This window comes from Solea solea, chromosome 1, assembly GCF_958295425.1.
Source record: "Solea solea chromosome 1, fSolSol10.1, whole genome shotgun sequence".
In the NCBI taxonomy this organism is placed as follows: Eukaryota; Metazoa; Chordata; class Actinopteri; order Pleuronectiformes; family Soleidae; genus Solea; species Solea solea.
Window position 1 is genome coordinate 24,756,789 of NC_081134.1, and position 21,975 is coordinate 24,778,763.

Genomic DNA, 21,975 nt, shown 5'->3' on the forward strand with positions numbered 1-21,975 from the left:
TTCAGCCGTGACGTCACAGCCGCCGGCGGAAGCGCGGGCGGTCTCGGGATTTCAGAATAAAATAGTTGGACTGTTGTCGTTTATTATTTGTGTTGCTGTTGTGTAACATGCGTAACACGTGGAGGTGCGGGGCGACCATCATAAACCTTCACAATAAAAGTCTTTTACATGAACCTGTCATTGATCTGATGTCCTCATGACCGACATGACGTCAGACAAAACAATGTTAAACATGAATCATTGTTCATGTTTTTATGTTAATGATCATTAGTGCTATGTTGAGGTTTATTAAATGATTCATTGGACAGAAATAAATAAGAGAATAAATAAGTGTCACGTTTATTAAGTTTGTGTGAAGATTTCTTTAAAGGGGACATATTACGCAAAATCAACTTTTTAACCATTTTAATACTTATATTTGGGACTCTGGAGGCCCTACCAGTCGCCAAAGTGTGGAAAAAGAATACTCAGTCATGTTTTCATGGTTCCCCTTAGTGTAAGTATAGGCGATAAAACACTCGATGTTGAATTCCCTGCGCTTATGACGTCATAATGCGCATTTCACCGCGAATGTTACCGCCCCACCAGTAAGTTTACTTCGAGAGCTCCACCTTAGCTCCACCTTGTCCCTGCGAGAGTGCAGGCGAGGGAGGAAGAGCGGTATTATGTCAACGCGGAGGGACAAGTGTGCTGTTGGTGGCTGCACAGTGGAGCACAGTGTTTTACACAAACTTCCACAGAGGATTTTATATATGAAGCTAATGTGCCGGATAAAGTCAGCAAACGTGTGTTCGTGTGTTCGCACTAGACTGCGGCCAGCGGTCGCCGTATTTAGTCAGGGGACGTATTTCACCGACGTACAAACACACACACGTTGTTAAGAAAAGGTCACATAGATCTCATAACTGACCATTCTGACACGTCCTAATTAAACATATTTGTTCAGTACGTCCTCCATGACCGGAGCACAGACTCAGTCTGATACAATCACATATACAGCGGCCGCTCGCCACTGGCGAACAGCGGTGCTGCACTCTCTGTGCAGAGGTGCTGCACTCTCTGTGAAAATCAGCTGATCGCCACCGCTGATCGCCAGCGGCGAGCCGCCTAAACGGCCGCTGTATGCGACTGATCGCCAGCTCCGGTGCAGACCGGTGACTATGCTCCGGAGACCTCGCCACCGCGGCACCGCTGATCGCCACCGCGGCACCGCTGATCGCCAGCTGTAAAGCGCTGTAACGAGGACAAATCAGAAACCCCCTGGAAGAAGTGGGTGTGTGTTTGCCTGTGTCTCATTTGCATATAAAGGGACCATGCACGAAAACCGAGCGTTCTGAAAGGGGCGGGCTTAGCAGGGTTATTGAACTGCTATGATGCTTCATCCTTATGGTATTTTGACCAAGGCATGTCACTGACATGTTCATTAGGACACCAGGGAACTATTTTAATGGGGGAAATAGGGTATAATATGTCCCCTTTAAACATTTTGATCATTTACAAACATTCAATATTTAAGTCTCACCATCACCACCATCACCATCATCATCATCATCACCATCATCAACATCATCATCATCACCATCGTCACCATCACATCTCCATCATCATCCATCATCATCGCCACCATCACCATCACCATCATCAACATCATCATCATCATCACCTTCATCATTACCATCACCATCATCATTACCATCGCCTTCATCATCATCACATCACCATCATTACCATCACCTTCATCATCATCATCATTACCATCACCTTCATCATCATCATCAATACCATCACCTTCATCATCATCATTACCATCACCTTCATCATCATCATCACATCACCATCATCATCATCATCATCATCACCATCATCAGATGTCGTCTGTGCTGAATAAAAAACTGACGCACTCGTTCATTTTAGTATGAAGACAAAAAGCTCTTTAATTTCTTTGTAAACAAAGAGAGAGAGAAAAAAAGTTGTATTTACATGTTTTGGTCGTTGACATTCACCTGAACACACCACCGACCTCTGACCTCATGTTCATGTTTGTTTCTGAAAGCAGCAGCAGAAGGAATTACAAAACCTTGCTTTAGTCTGAAACAGATTCAAATGTCACATGACATCAATCATATCAAACATGAAAACACAGTGATGTCATCTGTTTGACCTGTGCACCTGAGGTCGGAGGTCATCATACCATCACAGTAACGTAGATGTGGCTCTGCCTCCCTCTCTACATCCGGATGAAGTTTAGTTTGACCTGAATCGTAAATGTTCCACGTGGGATTCTACGCCGACAGGTCGCTGTTCTCAAACCGCTCCTGATCGTAAACCTCCGCCGCCACCTTGCGTCCGGCGAACCAGCGGCGGTTGAGCGCCCTAATGGCTTGGTCCATCTCAGCCGCGTCCGAAAACTCTACGAAGATCTTAACGATGACGTCGGCGGCGGCCTCCTCGCCCTGACGCTCCTGGTAGATGATGACACGTTTCACCTGACCGAACTTCCCACACTCCTCCGTGACCTCGCCCTCCAGGTCGTCATCGATGTCGTCAGGTCCCACCATGTTCCTCAGAACCATCACCGTAGACTGAAAGGAGAAACAACAAGAGTCAAGACCAGAGTCCAGACCGGAGTCCAGACCGGAGTCCAGACCGGAGTCCAGACCGGAGCCCAGACCAGAGCCAAGACCAGAGTCCAGACCAGAGTCCAGAGCAGAGACCAGAGCAGAGACCAGACCAGAGCCCAGACCAGAGTCCAGAGCAGAGACCAGACCAGTGTCAAGACTGAAGAAACCATCATTACCATCATCACCACCACCATCATCATCACCATCATCATCATCATCATAATCATCATCATCACCATCACCACCATCACCACCATCATCATTACCATCATCATCATCATCATCATCATCATCACCATCACCATCACCATCAGAGCCACAACCAGAGCCAAGACCAGAGCCAAGACCAGAGTCAAGACCAGAGTTCAGACCAGAGTCCAGATCTTGTCAGTCGGGATCTTGTCAGTCAGGATCTTGGATCAGGTGAGAATTTTTTTATCATAAAAAGTAGCAACGTCCTATATTGTCCAGCCCCTAGTGGGCGGGGCTTGTACATGCAGGTGACGATGAGGTTGTATGTTTTGGTGGTGAGTGGGTGGAGCTTGTACCTCCTGCTTGCGGAGCAGCTTCCTCATCACCATGTGTCGGGCGTTGCTGCCGCTGATGCTCAGATGTTCCTGCTCGCTGAGCGGGTCCATGGCACCCTCCTGCTGCACATCCTGCTGATGCTCCTCCTCCGTCCTTTTCAAATCACAACCAAAAGCCACAGCTGGGTCGGGAGGCGTGGCCAGCACCGGGTTAACCAGAGCCACCTGAGGCAGGCCGGGTCGAGTTGGTGTCACGCCTGAAACAGACAGGAAGCAGGAAGGACAGGTGGTCAGACGGGTGGAGACAGTCTGGCCACAGGTTCCACCCACTGGACTGTGACTGACCTGCGGCCTCTTCTACCAACCAGAATCTACTCTGGGTGTACTGGTTTACCGTACCTGTGCCGCCCTGTTTGGGGGGGTGGGTGGAGTTAAAAAAAGTGGTTTAAACTCCACCCACCTGTGACACATCACCACCTAACAAGTAGCTGTAAACGAGTGAACCCAGACTCCACCTTCTTCCTCTTTCCTCTGTGATACTTACAGTTAGAGGCTGATCTGACCACGCCCACCCGCCCGCTCACCTGTGTGTGTGTGTGTGTGTGTGGGTGTATGTACAACATGACAGAATCTCCACAAATCACACAGGAGCTGAAACTCACTGGCCAATAGGAATGAGGAACTATGTTTAAAGGGAGGGGCTACAAACAGTCCTCTTCACTTGGTTGGTCAGTGTGCAGCAAAGGGGAGGGGCTAAGAGGTCACTGTCGGTGCAAATGTTGGGGGTCAAAAGAGGGGGAAGAGAAGAAACAGAGAGAGAGAAGAAAGAGAGAAAAGACAATAAAAGAGAAAAATCTATTAGTGGAACAAAAAACAAACAAGTGGAACAAAGTGTGTGAGTGGTGGACGTGACCTCTGACCTTCAACACAAATCTTTTTATGAGGTTCTGACAAATGCCTGAACTGTCCCTTTAATATCTTATATACTGATCAAACATGTGGAACTGCTCCTTTTTTTCCAGCTTGTTGTTCATAAATAAACAGGAGAAAAGAAACAAGGTAACAGGTGCAGGTGACAGGAAGTTCACCTGTAACCAGGCTCCTATTTGCTGACAGCAGCTGTCAATCACACTCATGTGTGTCCTCATGTTCTATTGAAGTTCATTACCAATAGACTTCCAGCTAGTTCGCCCCCTAGTGGCAGTACAATATATATTCTTATTCCTGAACACTGAGCGCAACGCTGCAGCTTCACAGCCGTTGGCTCCACAGTGACACTGTGCTGTGATGTGATTGGACAGTAGGAGATCCTGGTGAGATGCGGGTGGAGTTTATTTGAGTGTTGGTGTTCTCACCTGTGATGACACCTGGAGCCTGGGCGGCCATGACAGCCTGAGGGATTCCAGCCAGAGCTCCGAGCACCGAGGCACCCAGAGTGTCCTGAACACACCACACAGTATATACATGTATGTATATATGTATATATGTACATACAGTATATATATATATATGTACATATATATAAATATATTTATATATACCCATCATCAACTATCAGGTCTGAGGAAAGACCAGGGGAAGACCTTATTCTAGTGCAGTCACCTCTGACCTCTGTCAGCTGCATCACACTGGAGACCTTTGACCCACTGAGACACTCTCTGTCGAAATGCAGGTGATCTTAGGACCAGGACAAAAGGAGGTGGGGCTTACCTGAGCAGTGATTTTAGTCGAAGCAGTTGGGAGTCCTACAGGGGGCGTCGGTGTTAAGAGAGGAATGGGTGGAGTCACGGCCTTCCCGACCCTTAGATACTGACCTCCGAGGTCAAACAAGTTCATGGAGGCGATGGCATCCTGAGACGACTGAGGCCTTTCATACTCTGAGAAGAACAACAGCTGAGTCATCCTGAGCCAGCAGATGTCATCACGAGTCATCAAGTGTCATCATTATTCAGCAGGTGTCATCATGAGTCAGCAGGTGTCATCACGAGTCAGCAGGTGTCAACAGGAGTCAGCAGGTGTCATCACGATTCAGCAGGTGTCATCACGAGTCAGCAGGTGTCATCATGAGTCAGCATCATCATGAGTCAGCAGGTGTCATCACGAGTCAGCAGGTGTCATCACGATTCAGCAGGTGTCATCACGAGTCAGCAGGTGTGATCATGAGTCAGCAGGTGTCATCACGAGTCAGCAAGTGTCATCCTGAGTCATCAAGTGTCATCATGAGTCAGTAGGTGTCATCATGAGTCAGCAGGTGTCATCACGAGTCAGCAAGTGTCATCCTGAGTCATCATGAGTCAGCAAGTGTCATCATGAGTCAGTAGGTGTCATCATGAGTCAGTAGGTGTCATCACAAGTCAGCGTCAGCAGGTGTCATCATGAGTCAGCAGGAGTCATCACGAGTCAGCAGGTGTCATCACGAGTCAGCAAGTGTCATCCTGAGTCATCATGAGTCAGCAAGTGTCATCATGAGTCAGTAAGTGTCATCATGAGTCAGCAGGTGTCATCATGAGTCATCATGACACATCATTCATGTCATATTTCATCATATTTATGTCACATGACTTCCCTGTCGTGACCCACCAATGAAGCCATAGCCTTTGTGTCGTCCTGTCATTTGTTCTCGGGCCAAAACACACGACTTAATTTTCCCGAAAGCCTCGAAAACACTCTTGATGTCGTCGTCTGAGAGGTCGGAGTGAAGTGACGCAATATAGATTCTGTTGAAGGCGCGAGCTTCTTCTGCCAGCTGGTCAATGATTGGCTGAGCCTGTCCAATGTTACTGGGCCTTCCAACCTACAGACACAGAGACACAGAGACACAGTCAGTACAGATCAGTACTGTCAGTACTGATCTGTACTGTCTGTACTGATCTGTACTGAGCTGTACTGATCTGTACTGAGCTGTACTGATCTGTACTGAGCTGTACTGTCTGTACTGTCTGTACTGACCTGTACTGTCCTGATCTGTACCTGTCTGTACTGATCTGTACTGTCTGTCCTGATCTGTACTCTCTGTACTGATCTGTACCTGCCTGAACTGATCTGTACTGTCTATACTGATCTGTACCTGTCTGTACTGATCTGGACTGAACTGTCAGTGCTGGTCTGTATAGGTCTGGACTGGTCTATATTGTACCTTGATGTTTCTCCCTCCGAGGACGACAGAGTTCATCTGTTCCAGAGCGAGTTGAGCAGCTTCAGGAACCTCGTACTCCACGAAAGCAAAACCCTAAGGAGACAAACACATGAGGACAGAACAACCACACACACACACACACACACACACATGCAAACACACATGCGTGCACACACACACACCTTGTGTTTCATGGTCACTGAGTCAAAGGACATGTCAATGCTTCTGATTGGTCCAAACGGAGCGAAAGCCTGTCTGATGGTTTCCTCCCCGAGCTCGTAGTAGATGGAGCCGACGTAAACTCGACACATGATGGCCAGAGCTCTCTGACGCTGCGCTGCCACCTAAACACACACCAAGTCACAGGTCAAAGGTCAGCTGATCTAAAGCTTGCTCCAATAGAAAAAAAACACTCACTGACTGCAGCGGCGACAGAGCGTCTCCAAGACCCATTGACAAGGACGCCATCTGAGACAGAGAGGACAAGTTACTTAAACTCTAAAAACAACAGTTCAACCAGAGTTAGACCCGAGATTAACCAGAGTTAAACTAGAGTTAGACCTGAGACTTACTAGAGTTAAACTAGAGTTAGACCTGAGATTAACCAGAGCTAAACCAGTTAGACCTGAGACTAACCAAAGGTAAACTAGAGTTAGACCTGAGACTAACCAGGGTTAAACTAGAGTTAGACCTGAGACTAACCAGAGTTAAACTAGAGTTAGACCTGAGACTAACCAGAGTTAAACTAGAGTTAGACCTGAGATTAACCAGAGCTAAACCAGTTAGACCTGAGACTAACCAGAGGTAAACTAGAGTTAGACCTGAGACTAACCAGAGTTAAACCTGAGTGTTAGACCTGAGACTAACCAGAGTTAAACCTGAGACTAAAACCAGAGACTAACCAGAGTTAAACCTGAGACTAAAACCAGAGTTAAACCAGAGTTAGACCTGAGACTAACCAGAGTTAAACCTGTGACTAACCGGATATAGACCTGAGTTAAACCGGAGACTAACCAGAGTTAAACCAGAGTTAAACCTGAGACTATCCAGAGTTAATCCAGAGTCTAAAACCAGAGACTAACCAGAGTTAAACTAGAGTTAGACCTGAGATTAACCAGAGCTAAACCAGTTAGACCTGAGACTAACCAGAGTTAAACTGGATTTAGACCTGAGACTAACCAGAGTTAAACCTGAGACTAAAACCAGAGACTAAAACCAGAGTTAAACCTGAGTGTTAGACCTGAGACTAACCAGAGTTAAACTAGAGTTAAACCTGAGATTAACCAGAGCTAAACCAGTTAGACCTGAGACTAACCAGAGGTAAACTAGAGTTAGACCTGAGACTAACCAGAGTTAAACCTGAGTGTTAGACCTGAGACTAACCAGAGTTAAACTAGCGTTAGACCTGAGATTAACCAGAGCTAAACCAGTTAGACCTGAGACTAACCAGAGTTAAACTGGATTTAGACCTGAGACTAACCAGAGTTAAACCTGAGTGTAAGACCTGAGACTAACCAGAGTTAAACTAGAGTTAGACCTGAGATTAACCAGAGCTAAACCAGTTAGACCTGAGACTAAACAGAGGTAAACTAGAGTTAGACCTGAGACTAACCAGAGTTAAACCTGAGTGTTAGACCTGAGACTAACCAGAGTTAAACCTGAGACTAAAACCAGAGACTAACCAGAGTTAAACCTGAGACTAAAACCAGAGTTGAACCAGAGTTAGAACTGAGACTAACCAGAGTTAAACCTGTGACTAACCGGATATAGATCTGAGTTAAACCGGAGACTAACCAGAGTTAAACTAGAGTTAAACCTGAGACTATCCAGAGTTAAACCTGAGTGTTAGACCTGAGACTAACCAGAGTTAAACCTGAGACTAAAACCAGAGACTAACCAGAGTTAAACCTGAGACTAAAACCAGAGTTAAACCAGAGTTAGACCTGAGACTAACCAGAGTTAAACCTGTGACTAACCGGATATAGACCTGAGTTAAACCGGAGACTAACCAGAGTTAAACCACAGTTAAACCTGAGACTATCCAGAGTTAATCCAGAGTCTAAAACCAGAGACTAACCAGAGTTAAACTAGAGTTAAACCTGAGATTAACCAGAGCTAAACCAGTTAGACCTGAGACTAACCAGAGGTAAACTAGAGTTAGACCTGAGACTAACCAGAGTTAAACCTGAGTGTTAGACCTGAGACTAACCAGAGTTAAACTAGAGTTAGACCTGAGATTAACCAGAGCTAAACCAGTTAGACCTGAGACTAACCAGAGTTAAACTGGATTTAGACCTGAGACTAACCAGAGTTACACCTGAGACTAAAACCAGAGACTAACCAGAGTTAAACCTGAGTGTTAGACCTGAGACTAACCAGAGTTAAACTAGAGTTAAACCTGAGATTAACCAGAGCTAAACCAGTTAGACCTGAGACTAACCAGAGGTAAACTAGAGTTAGACCTGAGACTAACCAGAGTTAAACCTGAGTGTTAGACCTGAGACTAACCAGAGTTAAACTAGAGTTAGACCTGAGATTAACCAGAGCTAAACCAGTTAGACCTGAGAATAACCAGAGTTAAACTGGATTTAGACCTGAGACTAACCAGAGTTAAACCTGAGTGTAAGACCTGAGACTAACCAGAGTTAAACTAGAGTTAGACCTGAGATTAACCAGAGCTAAACCAGTTAGACCTGAGACTAACCAGAGGTAAACTAGAGTTAGACCTGAGACTAACCAGAGTTAAACCTGAGTGTTAGACCTGAGACTAACCAGAGTTAAACCTGAGACTAAAACCAGAGACTAACCAGAGTTAAACCTGAGACTAAAACCAGAGTTAAACCAGAGTTAGAACTGAGACTAACCAGAGTTTAACTAGAGTTAGACCTGAGATTAACCAGAGCTAAACCAGTTAGACCTGAGACTAACCAGAGTTAAACTGGATTTAGACCTGAGACTAACCAGAGTTAAACCTGAGCGTTAGACCTGAGACTAACCAGAGTTAAACCTGAGACTAAAACCAGAGACTAACCAGAGTTAAACCTGAGACTAAAACCAGAGTTAAACCAGAGTTAGACCTGAGACTAACCAGAGTTAAACCTGTGACTAACCAGAGTTAAACCTGTGACTAACCGGATATAGACAAGAGTTATACCTGAGACTATCCAGAGTAAATCCAGAGTCTAAAACCAGAGTTAAACCAGAGGTAGACCCGAGTTAAACCTGAGACTAACCAGAGTTAAACTAGAGTTAGACCTGAGACTTACCATAGATAAACCAGATTTAGACCTAAGACTAACCAGAGTTAAACTAGAGGTAGATCTGAGACTGACCGGAGCTAAACAAGAGTTGCACCTGACACTAACCAGAGCTAAACTAGAGTTAGACCTGAGACTAACCAGAGCTAAACTAGAGTTAGACCTGAGACTAACCAGAGTTAAACCGAAGACTAACCAGAGTTAAACCTGAGACTAACCAGAGTTAAACCGAAGTTAGACCTAAGACTAACCAGAGTTAAACTAGAGTTAGACCTGAGACTAACCAGAGATAAACCAGATTTAGACCTAAGACTAACCAGAGTTAAACTAGAGGTAGATTTGAGACTAACCGGAGCTAAACATGAGTTGCACCTGACACTAACCAGAGCTAAACTAGAGTTAGACCTGAGACTAACCAGAGCTAAACTAGAATTAGACCTGAGACTAACCAGACTTAAACCTGAGACTAAAACCAGAGACTAACCAGAGTTAAACCTGTGACTAACCAGAGTTAAACCTGAGACTAACCAGAGTTAAACCTGTGACTAGCCGGATATAGACCTGAGTTAAACCGGAGACTAACCAGAGTTAAATCAGAGTTAAACCTGTGACTATCCAGAGTTAATCCAGAGTCTAAAACCAGAGACTAACCAGAGTTAAACTAGAGTTAGACCTGAGACTCACCAGAGTTAAACTAGAGTTAGACCTGAGATTAACCAGAGCTAAACCAGTTAGACCTGAGACTAACCAGAGTTAAACTAGAGTTAGACCTGAGACTAACCAGAGTTAAACTAGAGTTAGACCTGAGACTAACCAGTGTTAAACCTGAGTGTTAGACCTGAGACTAACCAGAGTTAAACCTGAGACTAAAACCAGAGACTAACCAGAGTTAAACCTGAGACTAAAACCAGAGTTAAACCAGAGTTAGACCTGAGACTAACCAGAGTTAAACCTGAGACTAACCAGAGTTAAACCTGTGACTAACCGGATATAGACAAGAGTTATACCTGCGACTATCCAGAGTAAATCCAGAGTCTAAAACCAGAGTTAAATCAGAGGTAGACCCGAGTTAAACCTGAGACTAACCAGAGTTAAACCTGTGACTAACCGGATATAGACAAGAGTTATACCTGAGACTATCCAGAGTTAAACCGAAGTTAGACCTAAGACTAACCAGAGTTAAACTAGAGTTAGACCTGAGACTAACCAGAGATAAACCAGATTTAGACCTAAGACTAACCAGAGTTAAACTAGAGTTAGACCTGAGACTAACCAGAGATAAACCAGATTTAGACCTAAGACTAACCAGAGTTAAACTAGAGGTAGATCTGAGACTAACCGGAGCTAAACATGAGTTGCACCTGACACTAACCAGAGCTAAACTAGAGTTAGACCTGAGACTAACCAGAGCTAAACTAGAATTAGACCTGAGACTAACCAGACTTAAACCTGAGACTAAAACCAGAGACTAACCAGAGTTAAACCTGTGACTAACCAGAGTTAAACCTGAGACTAACCAGAGTTAAACCTGTGACTAGCCGGATATAGACCTGAGTTAAACCGGAGACTAACCAGAGTTAAATCAGAGTTAAACCTGAGACTATCCAGAGTTAATCCAGAGTCTAAAACCAGAGACTAACCAGAGTTAAACTAGAGTTAGACCTGAGACTAACCAGAGTTAAACTAGAGTTAGACCTGAGATTAACCAGTGTTAAACCTGAGTGTTAGACCTGAGACTAACCAGTTAAACCTGAGACTAAAACCAGAGACTAACCAGAGTTAAACCTGAGACTAAAACCAGAGTTAAACCAGAGTTAGACCTGAGACTAACCAGAGTTAAACCTGAGACTAACCAGAGTTAAACCTGTGACTAACCGGATATAGACAAGAGTTATACCTGCGACTATCCAGAGTAAATCCAGAGTCTAAAACCAGAGTTAAATCAGAGGTAGACCCGAGTTGAACCTGAGACTAACCAGAGTTAAACCTGTGACTAACCGGATATAGACAAGAGTTATACCTGAGACTATCCAGAGTAAATCCAGAGTCTAAAACCAGAGTTAAATCAGAGTTAAACCAGAGGTAGACCCGAGTTAAACCTGAGACTAACCAGAGTTAAACCAGAATTAAACCAGAGTTAAACCTGAGACTAACCAGAGTTAAACCAGAGTTAGACCTAAGACTAACCAGAGTTAAACTAGAGTTAGACCTGAGACTAACCAGAGATAAACCAGATTTAGACCTAAGACTAACCAGAGTTAAACTAGAGGTAGATCTGAGACTAACCGGAGCTAAACAAGAGTTGCACCTGAGACTAACCAGAGCTAAACTAGAGTTAGACCTGAGACTAACCAGAGCTAAACTAGAGTTAGACCTGAGACTAACCAGAGTTAAACCTGAGACTAAAACCAGAGACTAACCAGAGTTAAACTACAGTTAAACCTGAGACTAACCAGAGTTAAACCTGTGACTACCAGATATAGACCTGAGTTAGACCTGAGTTAAACCTGTGACTAACCAGTTATACCTGAGACTAACCAGAGTTAAACCTGAGACTATCCAGAGTTAATCCAGAGTCTAAAACCAGAGTTAAACCAGAGTTAGACCTGAGTAAAACCTGAGACTAACCAGAGTTAAACCAGAATTAAACCAGAGTTGAACGTGAGACTAATCAGAGTTTAACCAGAGTTAAACCAGAGTCTAAAACCAGAGTTAAAACTGAGACTAACCAGAGTTAGACCAGAGTCTAAAATCAGAGTTAAACCTGAGACTAACCAGTTTAACCTGAGACGAACCACAGTCTAAAATCAGAGTTAAACCTGAGACTAACCAGAGTTAAACCTGAGACTAACCAGAGTTAGACCAGAGTCTAAAATCAAGAGTTAAACCTGCGACTAACCAGAGTTAGACCAGAGTCTAAAATCAAAGTTAAACCAGTGACTAACCAGAGTCAAACCTGAGATTAACCAGTCTAAAATCAGAGTTAAACCTGAGACTAACCAGAGTTAGACCAGAGTCTAAAGTTAAACCAGATTAAACCTGGGCTCAGGCTTACCTGCAGGCTGTTAAGCTGCTGCTGTTGAGCCAGCGTCTGTTTGACCAGGACGCTCCTTATGCTCTGCTCCATGGCATACTTCTTCGCCTGCACAAAGGAAACAGCCAATCACAGCTCAGAGTAGACCCAGGTTCAGACCAATGACTGATGAGGGCCCGCCCACACAACCTGCTGACCAATCACTGTTCATCAGTTACAGTTGTCAATCATCAATAACTGATCAAAGCAAACAAATCACAAGCCTCCTGTGTCAACACTTGCGTGGCTTAAGACCTATAATAATGCAGCAGCCACCAGGGGGCAATGCATCTTTATTTAGGTCAGATTTCATGTGAACTGAGCATCAGTGACCTTCTGCAGCGCCTCCTGTTGGCCGTGGGTGAGTGGTGGCAGGCCCAGCTTGCTGGTGGTGCTCTGTCCATTCTCCATGATGAGAGTCGACACAACCTGTGAAAAAAACAAACGCACCATGTGAACAAAAGAAACGCACCCTGTGAACAAAACAGATGCACCCTGTGAACAGACAAACTCACCCTGTGAAAAAACAAATGCACCCTGTGAACAAAACAAACGCACCATGTGAACAAAACAAATGCATCATGTGAACAAACAAACTCATCCTGTGAACAAAACAAACTCACCCTGTGAACAAAACAAACGCACCGTGTGAACAAAACGAACGCACCCTGCATTATATGAACAAACTCACCGTGTGAATAAAACGAACGCACCCTGCATTATATGAACAAACAAACTCACCCTGTGAACAAAACAAACACAAAAAAACCTGTGAAAAAAGCATGAACAAAACAAATGCAACCTATATATGTACACATATATACACACATATATATGTGTGTATGTAAACACACACATATATACACATATATAATATATATACACACATATATACACATATATGTGTGTATATATATTATATACACACATGTGTATGTATACATAGACATATTATATATGTGTGTATATAATATATATACACAAATATATATCTATGTATACATTCACATATATGTGTATACGTATGTGTATACATACATATATGTTAGTAAAAATCACTTCACTGTGACAAAAACTTTCTAAATATAATCTCATTAAATTTGATGAGATTTATAATTCTAATTTCACACACACAGTTTTATCGTAGCTCCTCCCCTCGTATCGACGAGCTTTGATCAGCTGATCATTTGGATCGATGCTTAGCATTAGCTCAACACATTAGCTTAGCACGTTAGTACAGCATGCGAACAGCTGCTGAGTTTTCGATCTTACCGCAGAAACCGTCACCTCCATTCAGCTGATCATCCTCGATACTAATCAATAATCGATTGTTTTGGACGTTTGAGTCGCTGTGAGCAGCGGAAACAGCGTCACCACCTACGTCACTTCCTCTAGGAGCAGGTTTCAAAGTAAAAGACCCGGGCCATTTCTGAAGTATGCAAGGGTGTACTTTAGGACTTAAGAAGTAAATACTCATCAAGTACAGACAAGGACCGTCCAGATGTGTCACAGCGCGATGATGTGGGCATGTCCCAATAATCAGGTGAAAAGTCTAAAATAACTATAATTAGAGATAACATAGTTACTTAATATTAACAGAGACTAAGTAAGTAAACAGGTTTGTTTGACCTTTTGTTCTAATATGTAATAATAATGACAGGGTTTATATTTGTTATATTTGTAAATCTCTGTGAGAGACACACATCACACACCAGAGTCCTCGACATTTACTCCAGTATTATATCAAACATTTAAATAATAACAATAATAATAACTGGATCAAAACTAATAAATAATCATAAAACTACTGGTACAAAAAAAGAACTGACTGAAATTTAAATATATCTGATGTTTTTGCTGATGAAGAGTAAAATCAACAGTCAGAGGTGTGATTCATGACTTGAACTGTAGAGGGCGATGTTTAGCCTGTCCCTGTAGAAGACTTCTGTCTCCAAGTGTCCAGGGGAGAGACAGAGACACTTGGACCTGACAGCCTTGAGCCACAAATGGTTTGTTTTGGTTTGTAGCTCCGCCCACCGCCACCAGCCAATCACAGAGGATCTGGATCACCTCAGAGAAACCAGAACCAGTAGAGAAGATGAAGGTTTGTTTGCAAGTGGTTTATAAATAAAGACGTTGCTGTTTTTCAGACTTTATTAAAACAAACATTTACACAAATAATCCAGAAGTGATCGATCAGTCCTCTCACCATCAATATTCAATATTTTCTGGATCAATCATTCAGGCCAGTTCTTCCATGAGCTGAAGGTTCTTCTGAGCAGAGCTGAGGTCAATGACGGACACGGAACCAGAACTACAAGTTCTACCGAGTCCCTGAGACCGGTTCTACTCTGAGAACAGTTCTCCAGCTCAGAGCAGTTCTGCAACATAGAACCCAGTCCTGTTCAGAGAAGCACCAGAACATGCACAGAACAACAGTGTCTTGGTTTGACTCGGAGTCGGATAGCGAGGAACTGTGAGACACAGTTCTGTGGGTGGAGCTTCGATGTTTGGTGTTAGAGGAGGAGGTTCTACGCCTCACTGATGGGAATGAGGTGGCTCAGAATCCAGATGTCCGAAGTTCCTTGGGTGAAGGTTTGATGCAGAACTCTTACTCTGGAGATGCAGATGATAAAGAAGCTTCTAGAAGGGCATTCCTCCAGAGATCTGACGAGCCACCTGTTCATCCTGGCTCTCCCCCTTGTCTTTCCTCTCCTGGTTCCAGTCTTTCAGACCGTCTGGCAGGGTGGTGTCCTCATCCTCGCCTCCAGTTCCCTCCACAAACTCCTCATAAGTCGACTTCTCAGCAAACGGACGTTTCCCCAGCAGCTCCACCATGTCGTTCTTATCCAGAACCTCCTTATCAAGGAGCCGCAGCGCCACCTGGACAACAGCACGGGAACACAGACCATAATTGTGACTTAACCATGGATCACAGGAGACTTTAAAGGTTTAAGAGGTTTACTCACGTCAGAGCTGGTTCTAGATTAAAGCAAAGACTTTTTAACTGTAAATCCTGGTTCTAAAGTTCTGCTCTAGACCTGAACTGGGTTCTAAGTGAAACAACAGTGAAGACATACAGAGATGAGCAGGAAGAACAGAAACAGTCTATTATCTTCATTACTTTTATAACTATATCATACAAAGTTATAGAATAGTAAATTAGAATAGTAATAGTAATTTGGGCTGGGTACCGAACTTCGGTTCTTTTATGGTAGCGACCGAAATGCTTCGATACTACCTGGTATCGAAAATCTTTGACTGATACTCTGCCCTAACAGTAATAGTAAATTAGACTTGACGTGATGATGTTTGGGTCCTTGTCAATGGTTCTCAGCGTTTCACATTGAGATGCTTGTAAAAATAGACGATCAGAAACAGGTTCTACAGAAGTTCAGAACACGCTTCCCTGCTTGTCCAGCAGAGGGCGTGCAGAGTAAGCGTTGATACCTTCTCGACGTCGTCCTTCCTGTCATTCAGCAGTCGTCGGGTTCTCTGGTACGCCGCGCCGATGAGGGTTCTGACCTCAGTGTCGATGAGACGAGCCGTAGCTTCACTGTACGGTTTCTCCAGAACCATCTCGCCCTGACGGGGAAGGTCAAAGGACACCTGACCGACCTTCGCGTTCATCCCGAACTGCACAATCTGCAGCAGAAACACAGGAGGTCAGGACAGGAACCTTGGCACAGAAGACAATGTGGACAAACTCTGACGCCTGTGACCTCTGACCTGAGCGTAGGCACTCTGGGTGACCTTTCGGAGGTCATCCTGAGCTCCAGTGGTGATCCTTCCAAAGAAGATCTCCTCAGAGACACGTCCTCCCAGAGTCATGCACATGCGGTCAAGCAGCTGCTCTTTTGTGTACAGGTACTGCTCTTTGGGCAGGTACTGAGCGTAACCCAGACCTTTCCCTCTGGGAATGATGGACACCTGAGCCAGAGGAGGAAGTCGTCAAGACCATGTTTATGAGACCAAGACCAAGACATGTCTAACATATACAGAAAGGCCCCGCCTTGGTCATGATATGCGAGTCCCTAAAGGTCTCAGGAATCCTTTGGTCTTGGTCTTGTTGGTGTCAAAGGTTTCACAGAATATCGTGCAGATTATGGACAAAAGAGAACAAATCAATCACACAATCACATCTTCCTAGTTTAAGGTTCTGTGATCATCAGTGCTCAGACCACAGTCATGGACTAGTCCTAACTCTACTGGGTTTTCTTTCCTCTCCATCAGTGACAGAACCTGGTAGCTGCTGTTTGACTTCCACCTTTAGCCGTTAATAAACTGTGACGTCATCAGACTGCTGGCCTCTCATTGGTCAGAGAGCGCCGTCACTGAAGAGTCACGACAAAAGAATCAAAGCCACCATTTTTAAAAACTGGCAACAGTGTTACAGCAAAAAAAAAACGGCTGCTGTGCATCCGCAGACCGAACAGCAGGTCGTGTTTGTGTCGAGAGCTAGACCTAGAATTGCATAACGGACAAGAGTCATGAGTGTGACCTTCAGCAGAGGGTCAGCGTGCTCCAGAAACCATCCAGCCACAGCATGACCGGCTTCATGGTACGCCACAGTCTTCTTCTCCTCCGGCTGCAGGACCTGGGTCTTCTTCTCCAGACCTCAAACATGAACACACATGACCAAATCAGAGCTCAGACCAAGGTATTTACAGTAAAACCTAAAAACCAAGGTCTAACCCCAGATCCACATTATCACTGTCTTTACTGTGTCTCAGTCTGGATTGGTTCTGGTCTGGTTGTGGTCATAGTCTGTCTCTGTCTGGTCTCAATCTAAACTGATGTCTGGTTCTGTTTCCTCTCTCTGTGGACTCACCTCCTATGACCCTTTCGATGGCCTGTTCAAAGTGTTTCTGGTCGATTGCATCTGAAAGGTGACGAGCAGCGATCAGAGCCGCCTCGTTACAGACATTAGCGATGTCGGCTCCTGGTGGATACAAAGCAGGTGAGGAGGATGATGAGGAGGAGAAGGTGGAGGGGGAGGATGATGAGGAGGAGAAGGGGGAGGGGGAGGATGATGAGGAGGAGGGGGAGGAGGAGGAGGACCTGGGTTTACCTGAGAATCCAGGCGTGAGGGCAGCCATCTTCTTGGCTAGATTGTCTTTTTCCAAGTTGACGTCCATCTTCAGAGGACGCAGGTGGACTTTAAAGATGGATGCCCGACCTTTGATGTCAGGAGGACCTGAGACACAAAGTCATGTGACAGTAAAGGAAAAACACGTTGTGATCATTTAAACAACTGCTCTCCAGATCCAACTTCATGATGGTGATACTGTCCGGTCAGGTACGTCCCCTGACCTTTGACCTCTGTGCACTCTCTCACCGATGTAGATCTGCCTGTCAAAGCGCCCGGGTCTCATCAGAGCTGGGTCCAGAATGTCAGGTCTGTTGGTTCCCGCCAGAACCACCACGTTGGTCGCTGTGTTGAAGCCTAAAGAGCAGAGAGGTGTGAGACCTTGTCAATCATCCTTCACACGTGTCATTCTGGAGGCGTGGCTTTGATGTGTCCGCCCACCGTCCATCTCCACCAGCAGCTGGTTCAGCGTGTTCTCCTGCTCGCTCTGTCCTCCAAAGTTCCCTCGACCGCGTTTCCGCCCAACGGCGTCGATCTCGTCGATGAAGAGGATGCAGGGGGCGTTCTTCCTCGCCATGACAAAAAGATCTCTCACCTGCAGTGGAAGTTACATCAGGGACAGAGACACAGTGAGAGTGGGAGGAGTAACAATGGGGGGGGGGGGGGGGTTCGGGGTCCCCCGTCCATTAGTCCCCGTCCACTAATGAATCTAACATGTGTCAAAGTTCACTCTCTCACCCTGGCTGGGCCGACACCCACAAACATCTCCAGGAACTCGGAGCCGTTGACTGTGATGAACGGGACGTTCGCTTCGCCCGCCGTCGCTTTCGCCAGAAGAGTCTTTCCTGTTCCTGGAGGACCGGTCAAGATGGCACCCTGCAAACAGAGGACACACTCAGGTCACAGCAACGCCCACAACGCCAGAGCAATGTCTGGAAAGTGGGAGGAACGTGGGGAGCGTGACCTGCCTCACCTTGGGAATCTTGGCGCCCAGGTCCTGGTATTGTTTGGGATTCTTCAGGAAGTTGACAAACTCCATGATCTCCAGTTTGGCCTCCTCGCAGCCCGCCACGTCCTTAAACTTCACATCAATCTCGTCTTTCAGGATCTTTGCCGTTGTCTCACTGACGCTGAAGAGTCCACCCATTCCCCGGCCGGGACGCCCCGCCCCCGCCGGCCCCCGCCGCAGCATGAACAGCAGGAAGCCAATGATGAGCACTGTGGGGAGCATGCTCAGTAGGAATGTTCTGGAAAGATGAAGAATATCAGTCACACTCTCACTCCCTCACACTCTCACACACTCACACACACACACACACACACAGTGAGCGATGATGTCATCACCCACCCATCACTCTCCGTGGAATAAACCACTGGCAGCCGGTTCTCGCCCTCAACACCGAGCTCGTACTGCGCCGTCTCCAGGTTTCTCTCAAATGTGTCCACGCTGCCTATGTTGAACCAGATGTACTGGAGAGAGAGAGCGAGATCACATGACCAACACAGACACCACGGTGACATCACAGAGGGGGAGAAGTCTGTTCTAACTTACCCCGTCCACTGGCGTCTTCCCTGCAGAGAAAATCACTTTGACATAACGCTTGTTGACAACTTCCAGTCGATCCACCTAAGGGACGCACAGAGACACGGGTTCTGATTGGTCGGCAGTGATGATGTCACAGTATGACATCAGAGCTCAGATCTGTCCTCACCACTCCTTTGGACAGGTAGTTGTTGACAAAGTCTTTCCAGGTGACCTCTCGACCTCCATCCCTCAAGAATAAGAAATACAAAACAGTGGTCCAAAATGCGGCTCCTCCCAGGAGGTACATCCGGAATTCTTTATCGTCCCAGGGAACGTCGCCCTGGAAACAAATCAAAGGTCACACCCACACTCACATACCTGCCACACCCACACACCTGCCACACCCACACACTTGCCACACCCACACACTTGCCACACCCACATACAGACCTGTCACGCCCACACACCTGCCACACCCACATACAGACCTGCCACGCCCACACACCTGCCACACCCACATACATACCTGTCACACCCACACACCTGCCACACCCACATACAGACCTGCCACGCCCACACACAGACCTGCCACGCCCACACACACAGACCTGCCACGCCCACACACACACAGAGCTGTCACGCCCACAGACAACCACTGACCTTCTGCATGCGGCTGTACCAGTTAGACTCCTCCTTACGTCCCCCTCGTTTTCCTCCTCCTGATGCTCCTCCCCCTGACTTTCCAGCACTTTTCTGAGTGTCAGCTGCTTTAGCTCCAGAAAGGACAAGATAGGCGTCAGTAGAGATGTCAGTAGGTATCAGTAGAGGTCAGTGGGTGTCAGTAGCGGTCAGTAGAGGTGTCAGTAGGTGTAAGTAGAGGTCAGTAGGGGTCAGTAGGGGTCAGTAGGTGTAAGTAGGTGTCAGTTGGTGTCAGTTGGTGTAAATAGAGGTCAGTAGATAAGATAAGATAAGATAAGATAGCTTTATTTATCTCACAGTGCAGAGAAAACGACGTTTTGGTGTAAGTAGGGGTCAGTAGAGGTCAGTAGGTGTCAGTAGCAGTCAGCAGAGGTCAGTAGGTGTCAGTAGCGGTCAGCAGAGGTCAGTAGGTATCAGTAGCGGTCAGAAGAGGTCAGTAGAGGTCAGTAGGTGTCAGTTGGTGTAAGTAGAGGTCAGTAGGTGTAAGTAGGGGTCAGTAGAGGACAGTATGTGTCAGTAGCGGTCAGTAGAGGACAGTAGGTGTCAGTAGCGGTGAGCAGAGGTCAGTAGCGGTCAGCAGAGGTCAGTAGGGGTCAGTTGGTGTCAGTTGGTGTAAGTAGAGGTCAGTAGGTGTAATGGAGGTCAGTAGAGGTTAGTAGGGGTCAGTAGAGGTCAGTAGGTGTCAGTAGGTGTCAGCAGAGGTCAGTAGGTGTCAGTAGGTTTCAGTAGGTGTAAGTAGAGGTCAGTAGGGGTCAGTAGGTGTAAGTAGGTTTCAGTTGGTGTAAGTAGAGGTCAGTAGGTGTAAGTAGGGGTCAGTAGCGGTCAGCAGAGGTCAGTAGGTGTCAGTAGCAGTCAGCAGAGATCAGTTGAGGTCAGTAGGTGTCAGTAGGGGTCAGTAGAGGTGTCAGTAGGTGTAAGTAGAGGTCAGTAGGTGTAAGTAGAGGTCAGTCGAGGTTAGTAGAGGTCAGTAGGGATCAGTAGGTGTTAGTAGGGGTCAGTAGGTGTAAGTAGAGGTCAGTAGGTGTCAGTAGCGGTCAGTAGGTGTCAGTAGGTGTACGTAGGGGTCAGTAGGTGTTAGTAGGGGTCAGTAGGTGTTAGTAGGGGTCAGTAGAGGTTAGTAGGGGTCAGTAGTTGTGTACCTTTCGTTGCAGCTGCGTCAGTCTCAGAGTTATTCCCAGGTTTTTGAGCATCAGGGAAATATTTTTCGAATCCTGCAGAATAAACACACGTCAGCGAGGGTTAGGGTTAATCACGTGACTTCATCATTAACTACAAAGACGTCTTCGTACCTTTTGGGGGTTTAGAGCTCAGTGTGCGACTCACTCGCAGCAGGTCGCTCAATAGGCTCCTCCCACCTCCTACCTGTCCAGTCATGGTCGAGAACATCACCTGACCAACACATGTGCAACATGGCTGACGTCAGAGAACAACACAGAGGGCAGATGTGTGTGACGTCACAGTCCACTGCGTCAGTGACATAGGTCACACAGGTAAATGTACCTGACACACGTTACTGTGCCGCTCAGCGTGATCTCCGTCCAGGCCACTTGTGACCGCTGTTGTCCCAGTTAGCACAGTAAGCATGTTAAAACATTGTCCACCTACCATTCTGGCGGAAGCATTGAAGGACAGCAGCGGGCGGAACATGTTCCTACAGCCCGCGGACATCCGCAAGAAGCGGTGCGCCATCGTGACAGTGTCCGGCAGAGAAACGCCTCCAACGGCCTTTAAACACAACTCTACCACAGTGTTTGTGTCCGTGCCGCCATCTTTACTGTCCTCTGCTTCTTCACCTCTTTACTGTCGTCTGCTTCAGAACCCTAAGGAGGCGACGGCGCCCCCTGCTGTCCCAGCGGTGTGTGAGCAACAATCCTTCAATTCTCCTCCAGGAAATTACCTCACACGTATATTTTTGGACCATGAACAAAGTGAAACAACTCTTCAAAACTTCACTGACATTTATGGAGATTAATTATTAGCGGATTATCCATCCACTGACCATCAATAAACACATTATCACAGCCCATCGACTCTTTCAGTTGTTACCA

General features: G+C 46.0%; 2 protein-coding genes across 11 annotated transcripts; both read right to left on the bottom strand.

Moving 5' to 3' along the window:
- Nucleotides 1–1,423: 1,423 nt before the first annotated feature.
- On the bottom strand, nucleotides 1,424–14,278 carry puf60a (poly-U binding splicing factor a). Of its 9 annotated transcripts, XM_058632564.1 has the most exons (13): nucleotides 13,887–14,278; nucleotides 13,306–13,356; nucleotides 13,130–13,151; nucleotides 12,948–13,043; nucleotides 12,597–12,683; nucleotides 6,702–6,752; nucleotides 6,467–6,628; nucleotides 6,285–6,377; nucleotides 5,729–5,942; nucleotides 4,859–5,025; nucleotides 4,504–4,588; nucleotides 3,170–3,405; nucleotides 1,424–2,582 (listed from the first exon to the last, which is right to left on the bottom strand). In XM_058632564.1, the coding sequence occupies exons 2-13, from the start codon at nucleotides 13,332–13,334 to the stop codon at nucleotides 2,283–2,285; spliced, it is 1,542 nt and encodes a 513-aa protein (XP_058488547.1). In that variant the 5' UTR covers nucleotides 13,335–13,356; nucleotides 13,887–14,278; the 3' UTR covers nucleotides 1,424–2,282. The 9 variants fall into 9 exon arrangements, with proteins under 9 accessions (XP_058488547.1, XP_058488566.1, XP_058488516.1 ...); XM_058632583.1 differs by lacking the exon at nucleotides 13,306–13,356; XM_058632533.1 differs by having other exon boundaries at nucleotides 12,948–13,151.
- Nucleotides 14,279–14,754: 476 nt separating this feature from the next.
- Nucleotides 14,755–21,728, bottom strand: afg3l2 (AFG3-like AAA ATPase 2). Of its 2 annotated transcripts, none has more exons than XM_058632476.1 (17): nucleotides 21,533–21,728; nucleotides 21,217–21,316; nucleotides 21,067–21,138; nucleotides 19,889–19,995; nucleotides 19,416–19,568; nucleotides 19,256–19,330; nucleotides 19,052–19,173; nucleotides 18,677–18,950; nucleotides 18,442–18,579; nucleotides 18,145–18,298; nucleotides 17,953–18,060; nucleotides 17,686–17,811; nucleotides 17,446–17,556; nucleotides 17,116–17,231; nucleotides 16,344–16,544; nucleotides 16,065–16,259; nucleotides 14,755–15,497 (listed from the first exon to the last, which is right to left on the bottom strand). In XM_058632476.1, the coding sequence occupies exons 1-17, from the start codon at nucleotides 21,614–21,616 to the stop codon at nucleotides 15,258–15,260; spliced, it is 2,376 nt and encodes a 791-aa protein (XP_058488459.1). In that variant the 5' UTR covers nucleotides 21,617–21,728; the 3' UTR covers nucleotides 14,755–15,257. The 2 variants fall into 2 exon arrangements, with proteins under 2 accessions (XP_058488459.1, XP_058488452.1); XM_058632469.1 differs by having other exon boundaries at nucleotides 19,889–20,001.
- Nucleotides 21,729–21,975: the final 247 nt, after the last annotated feature.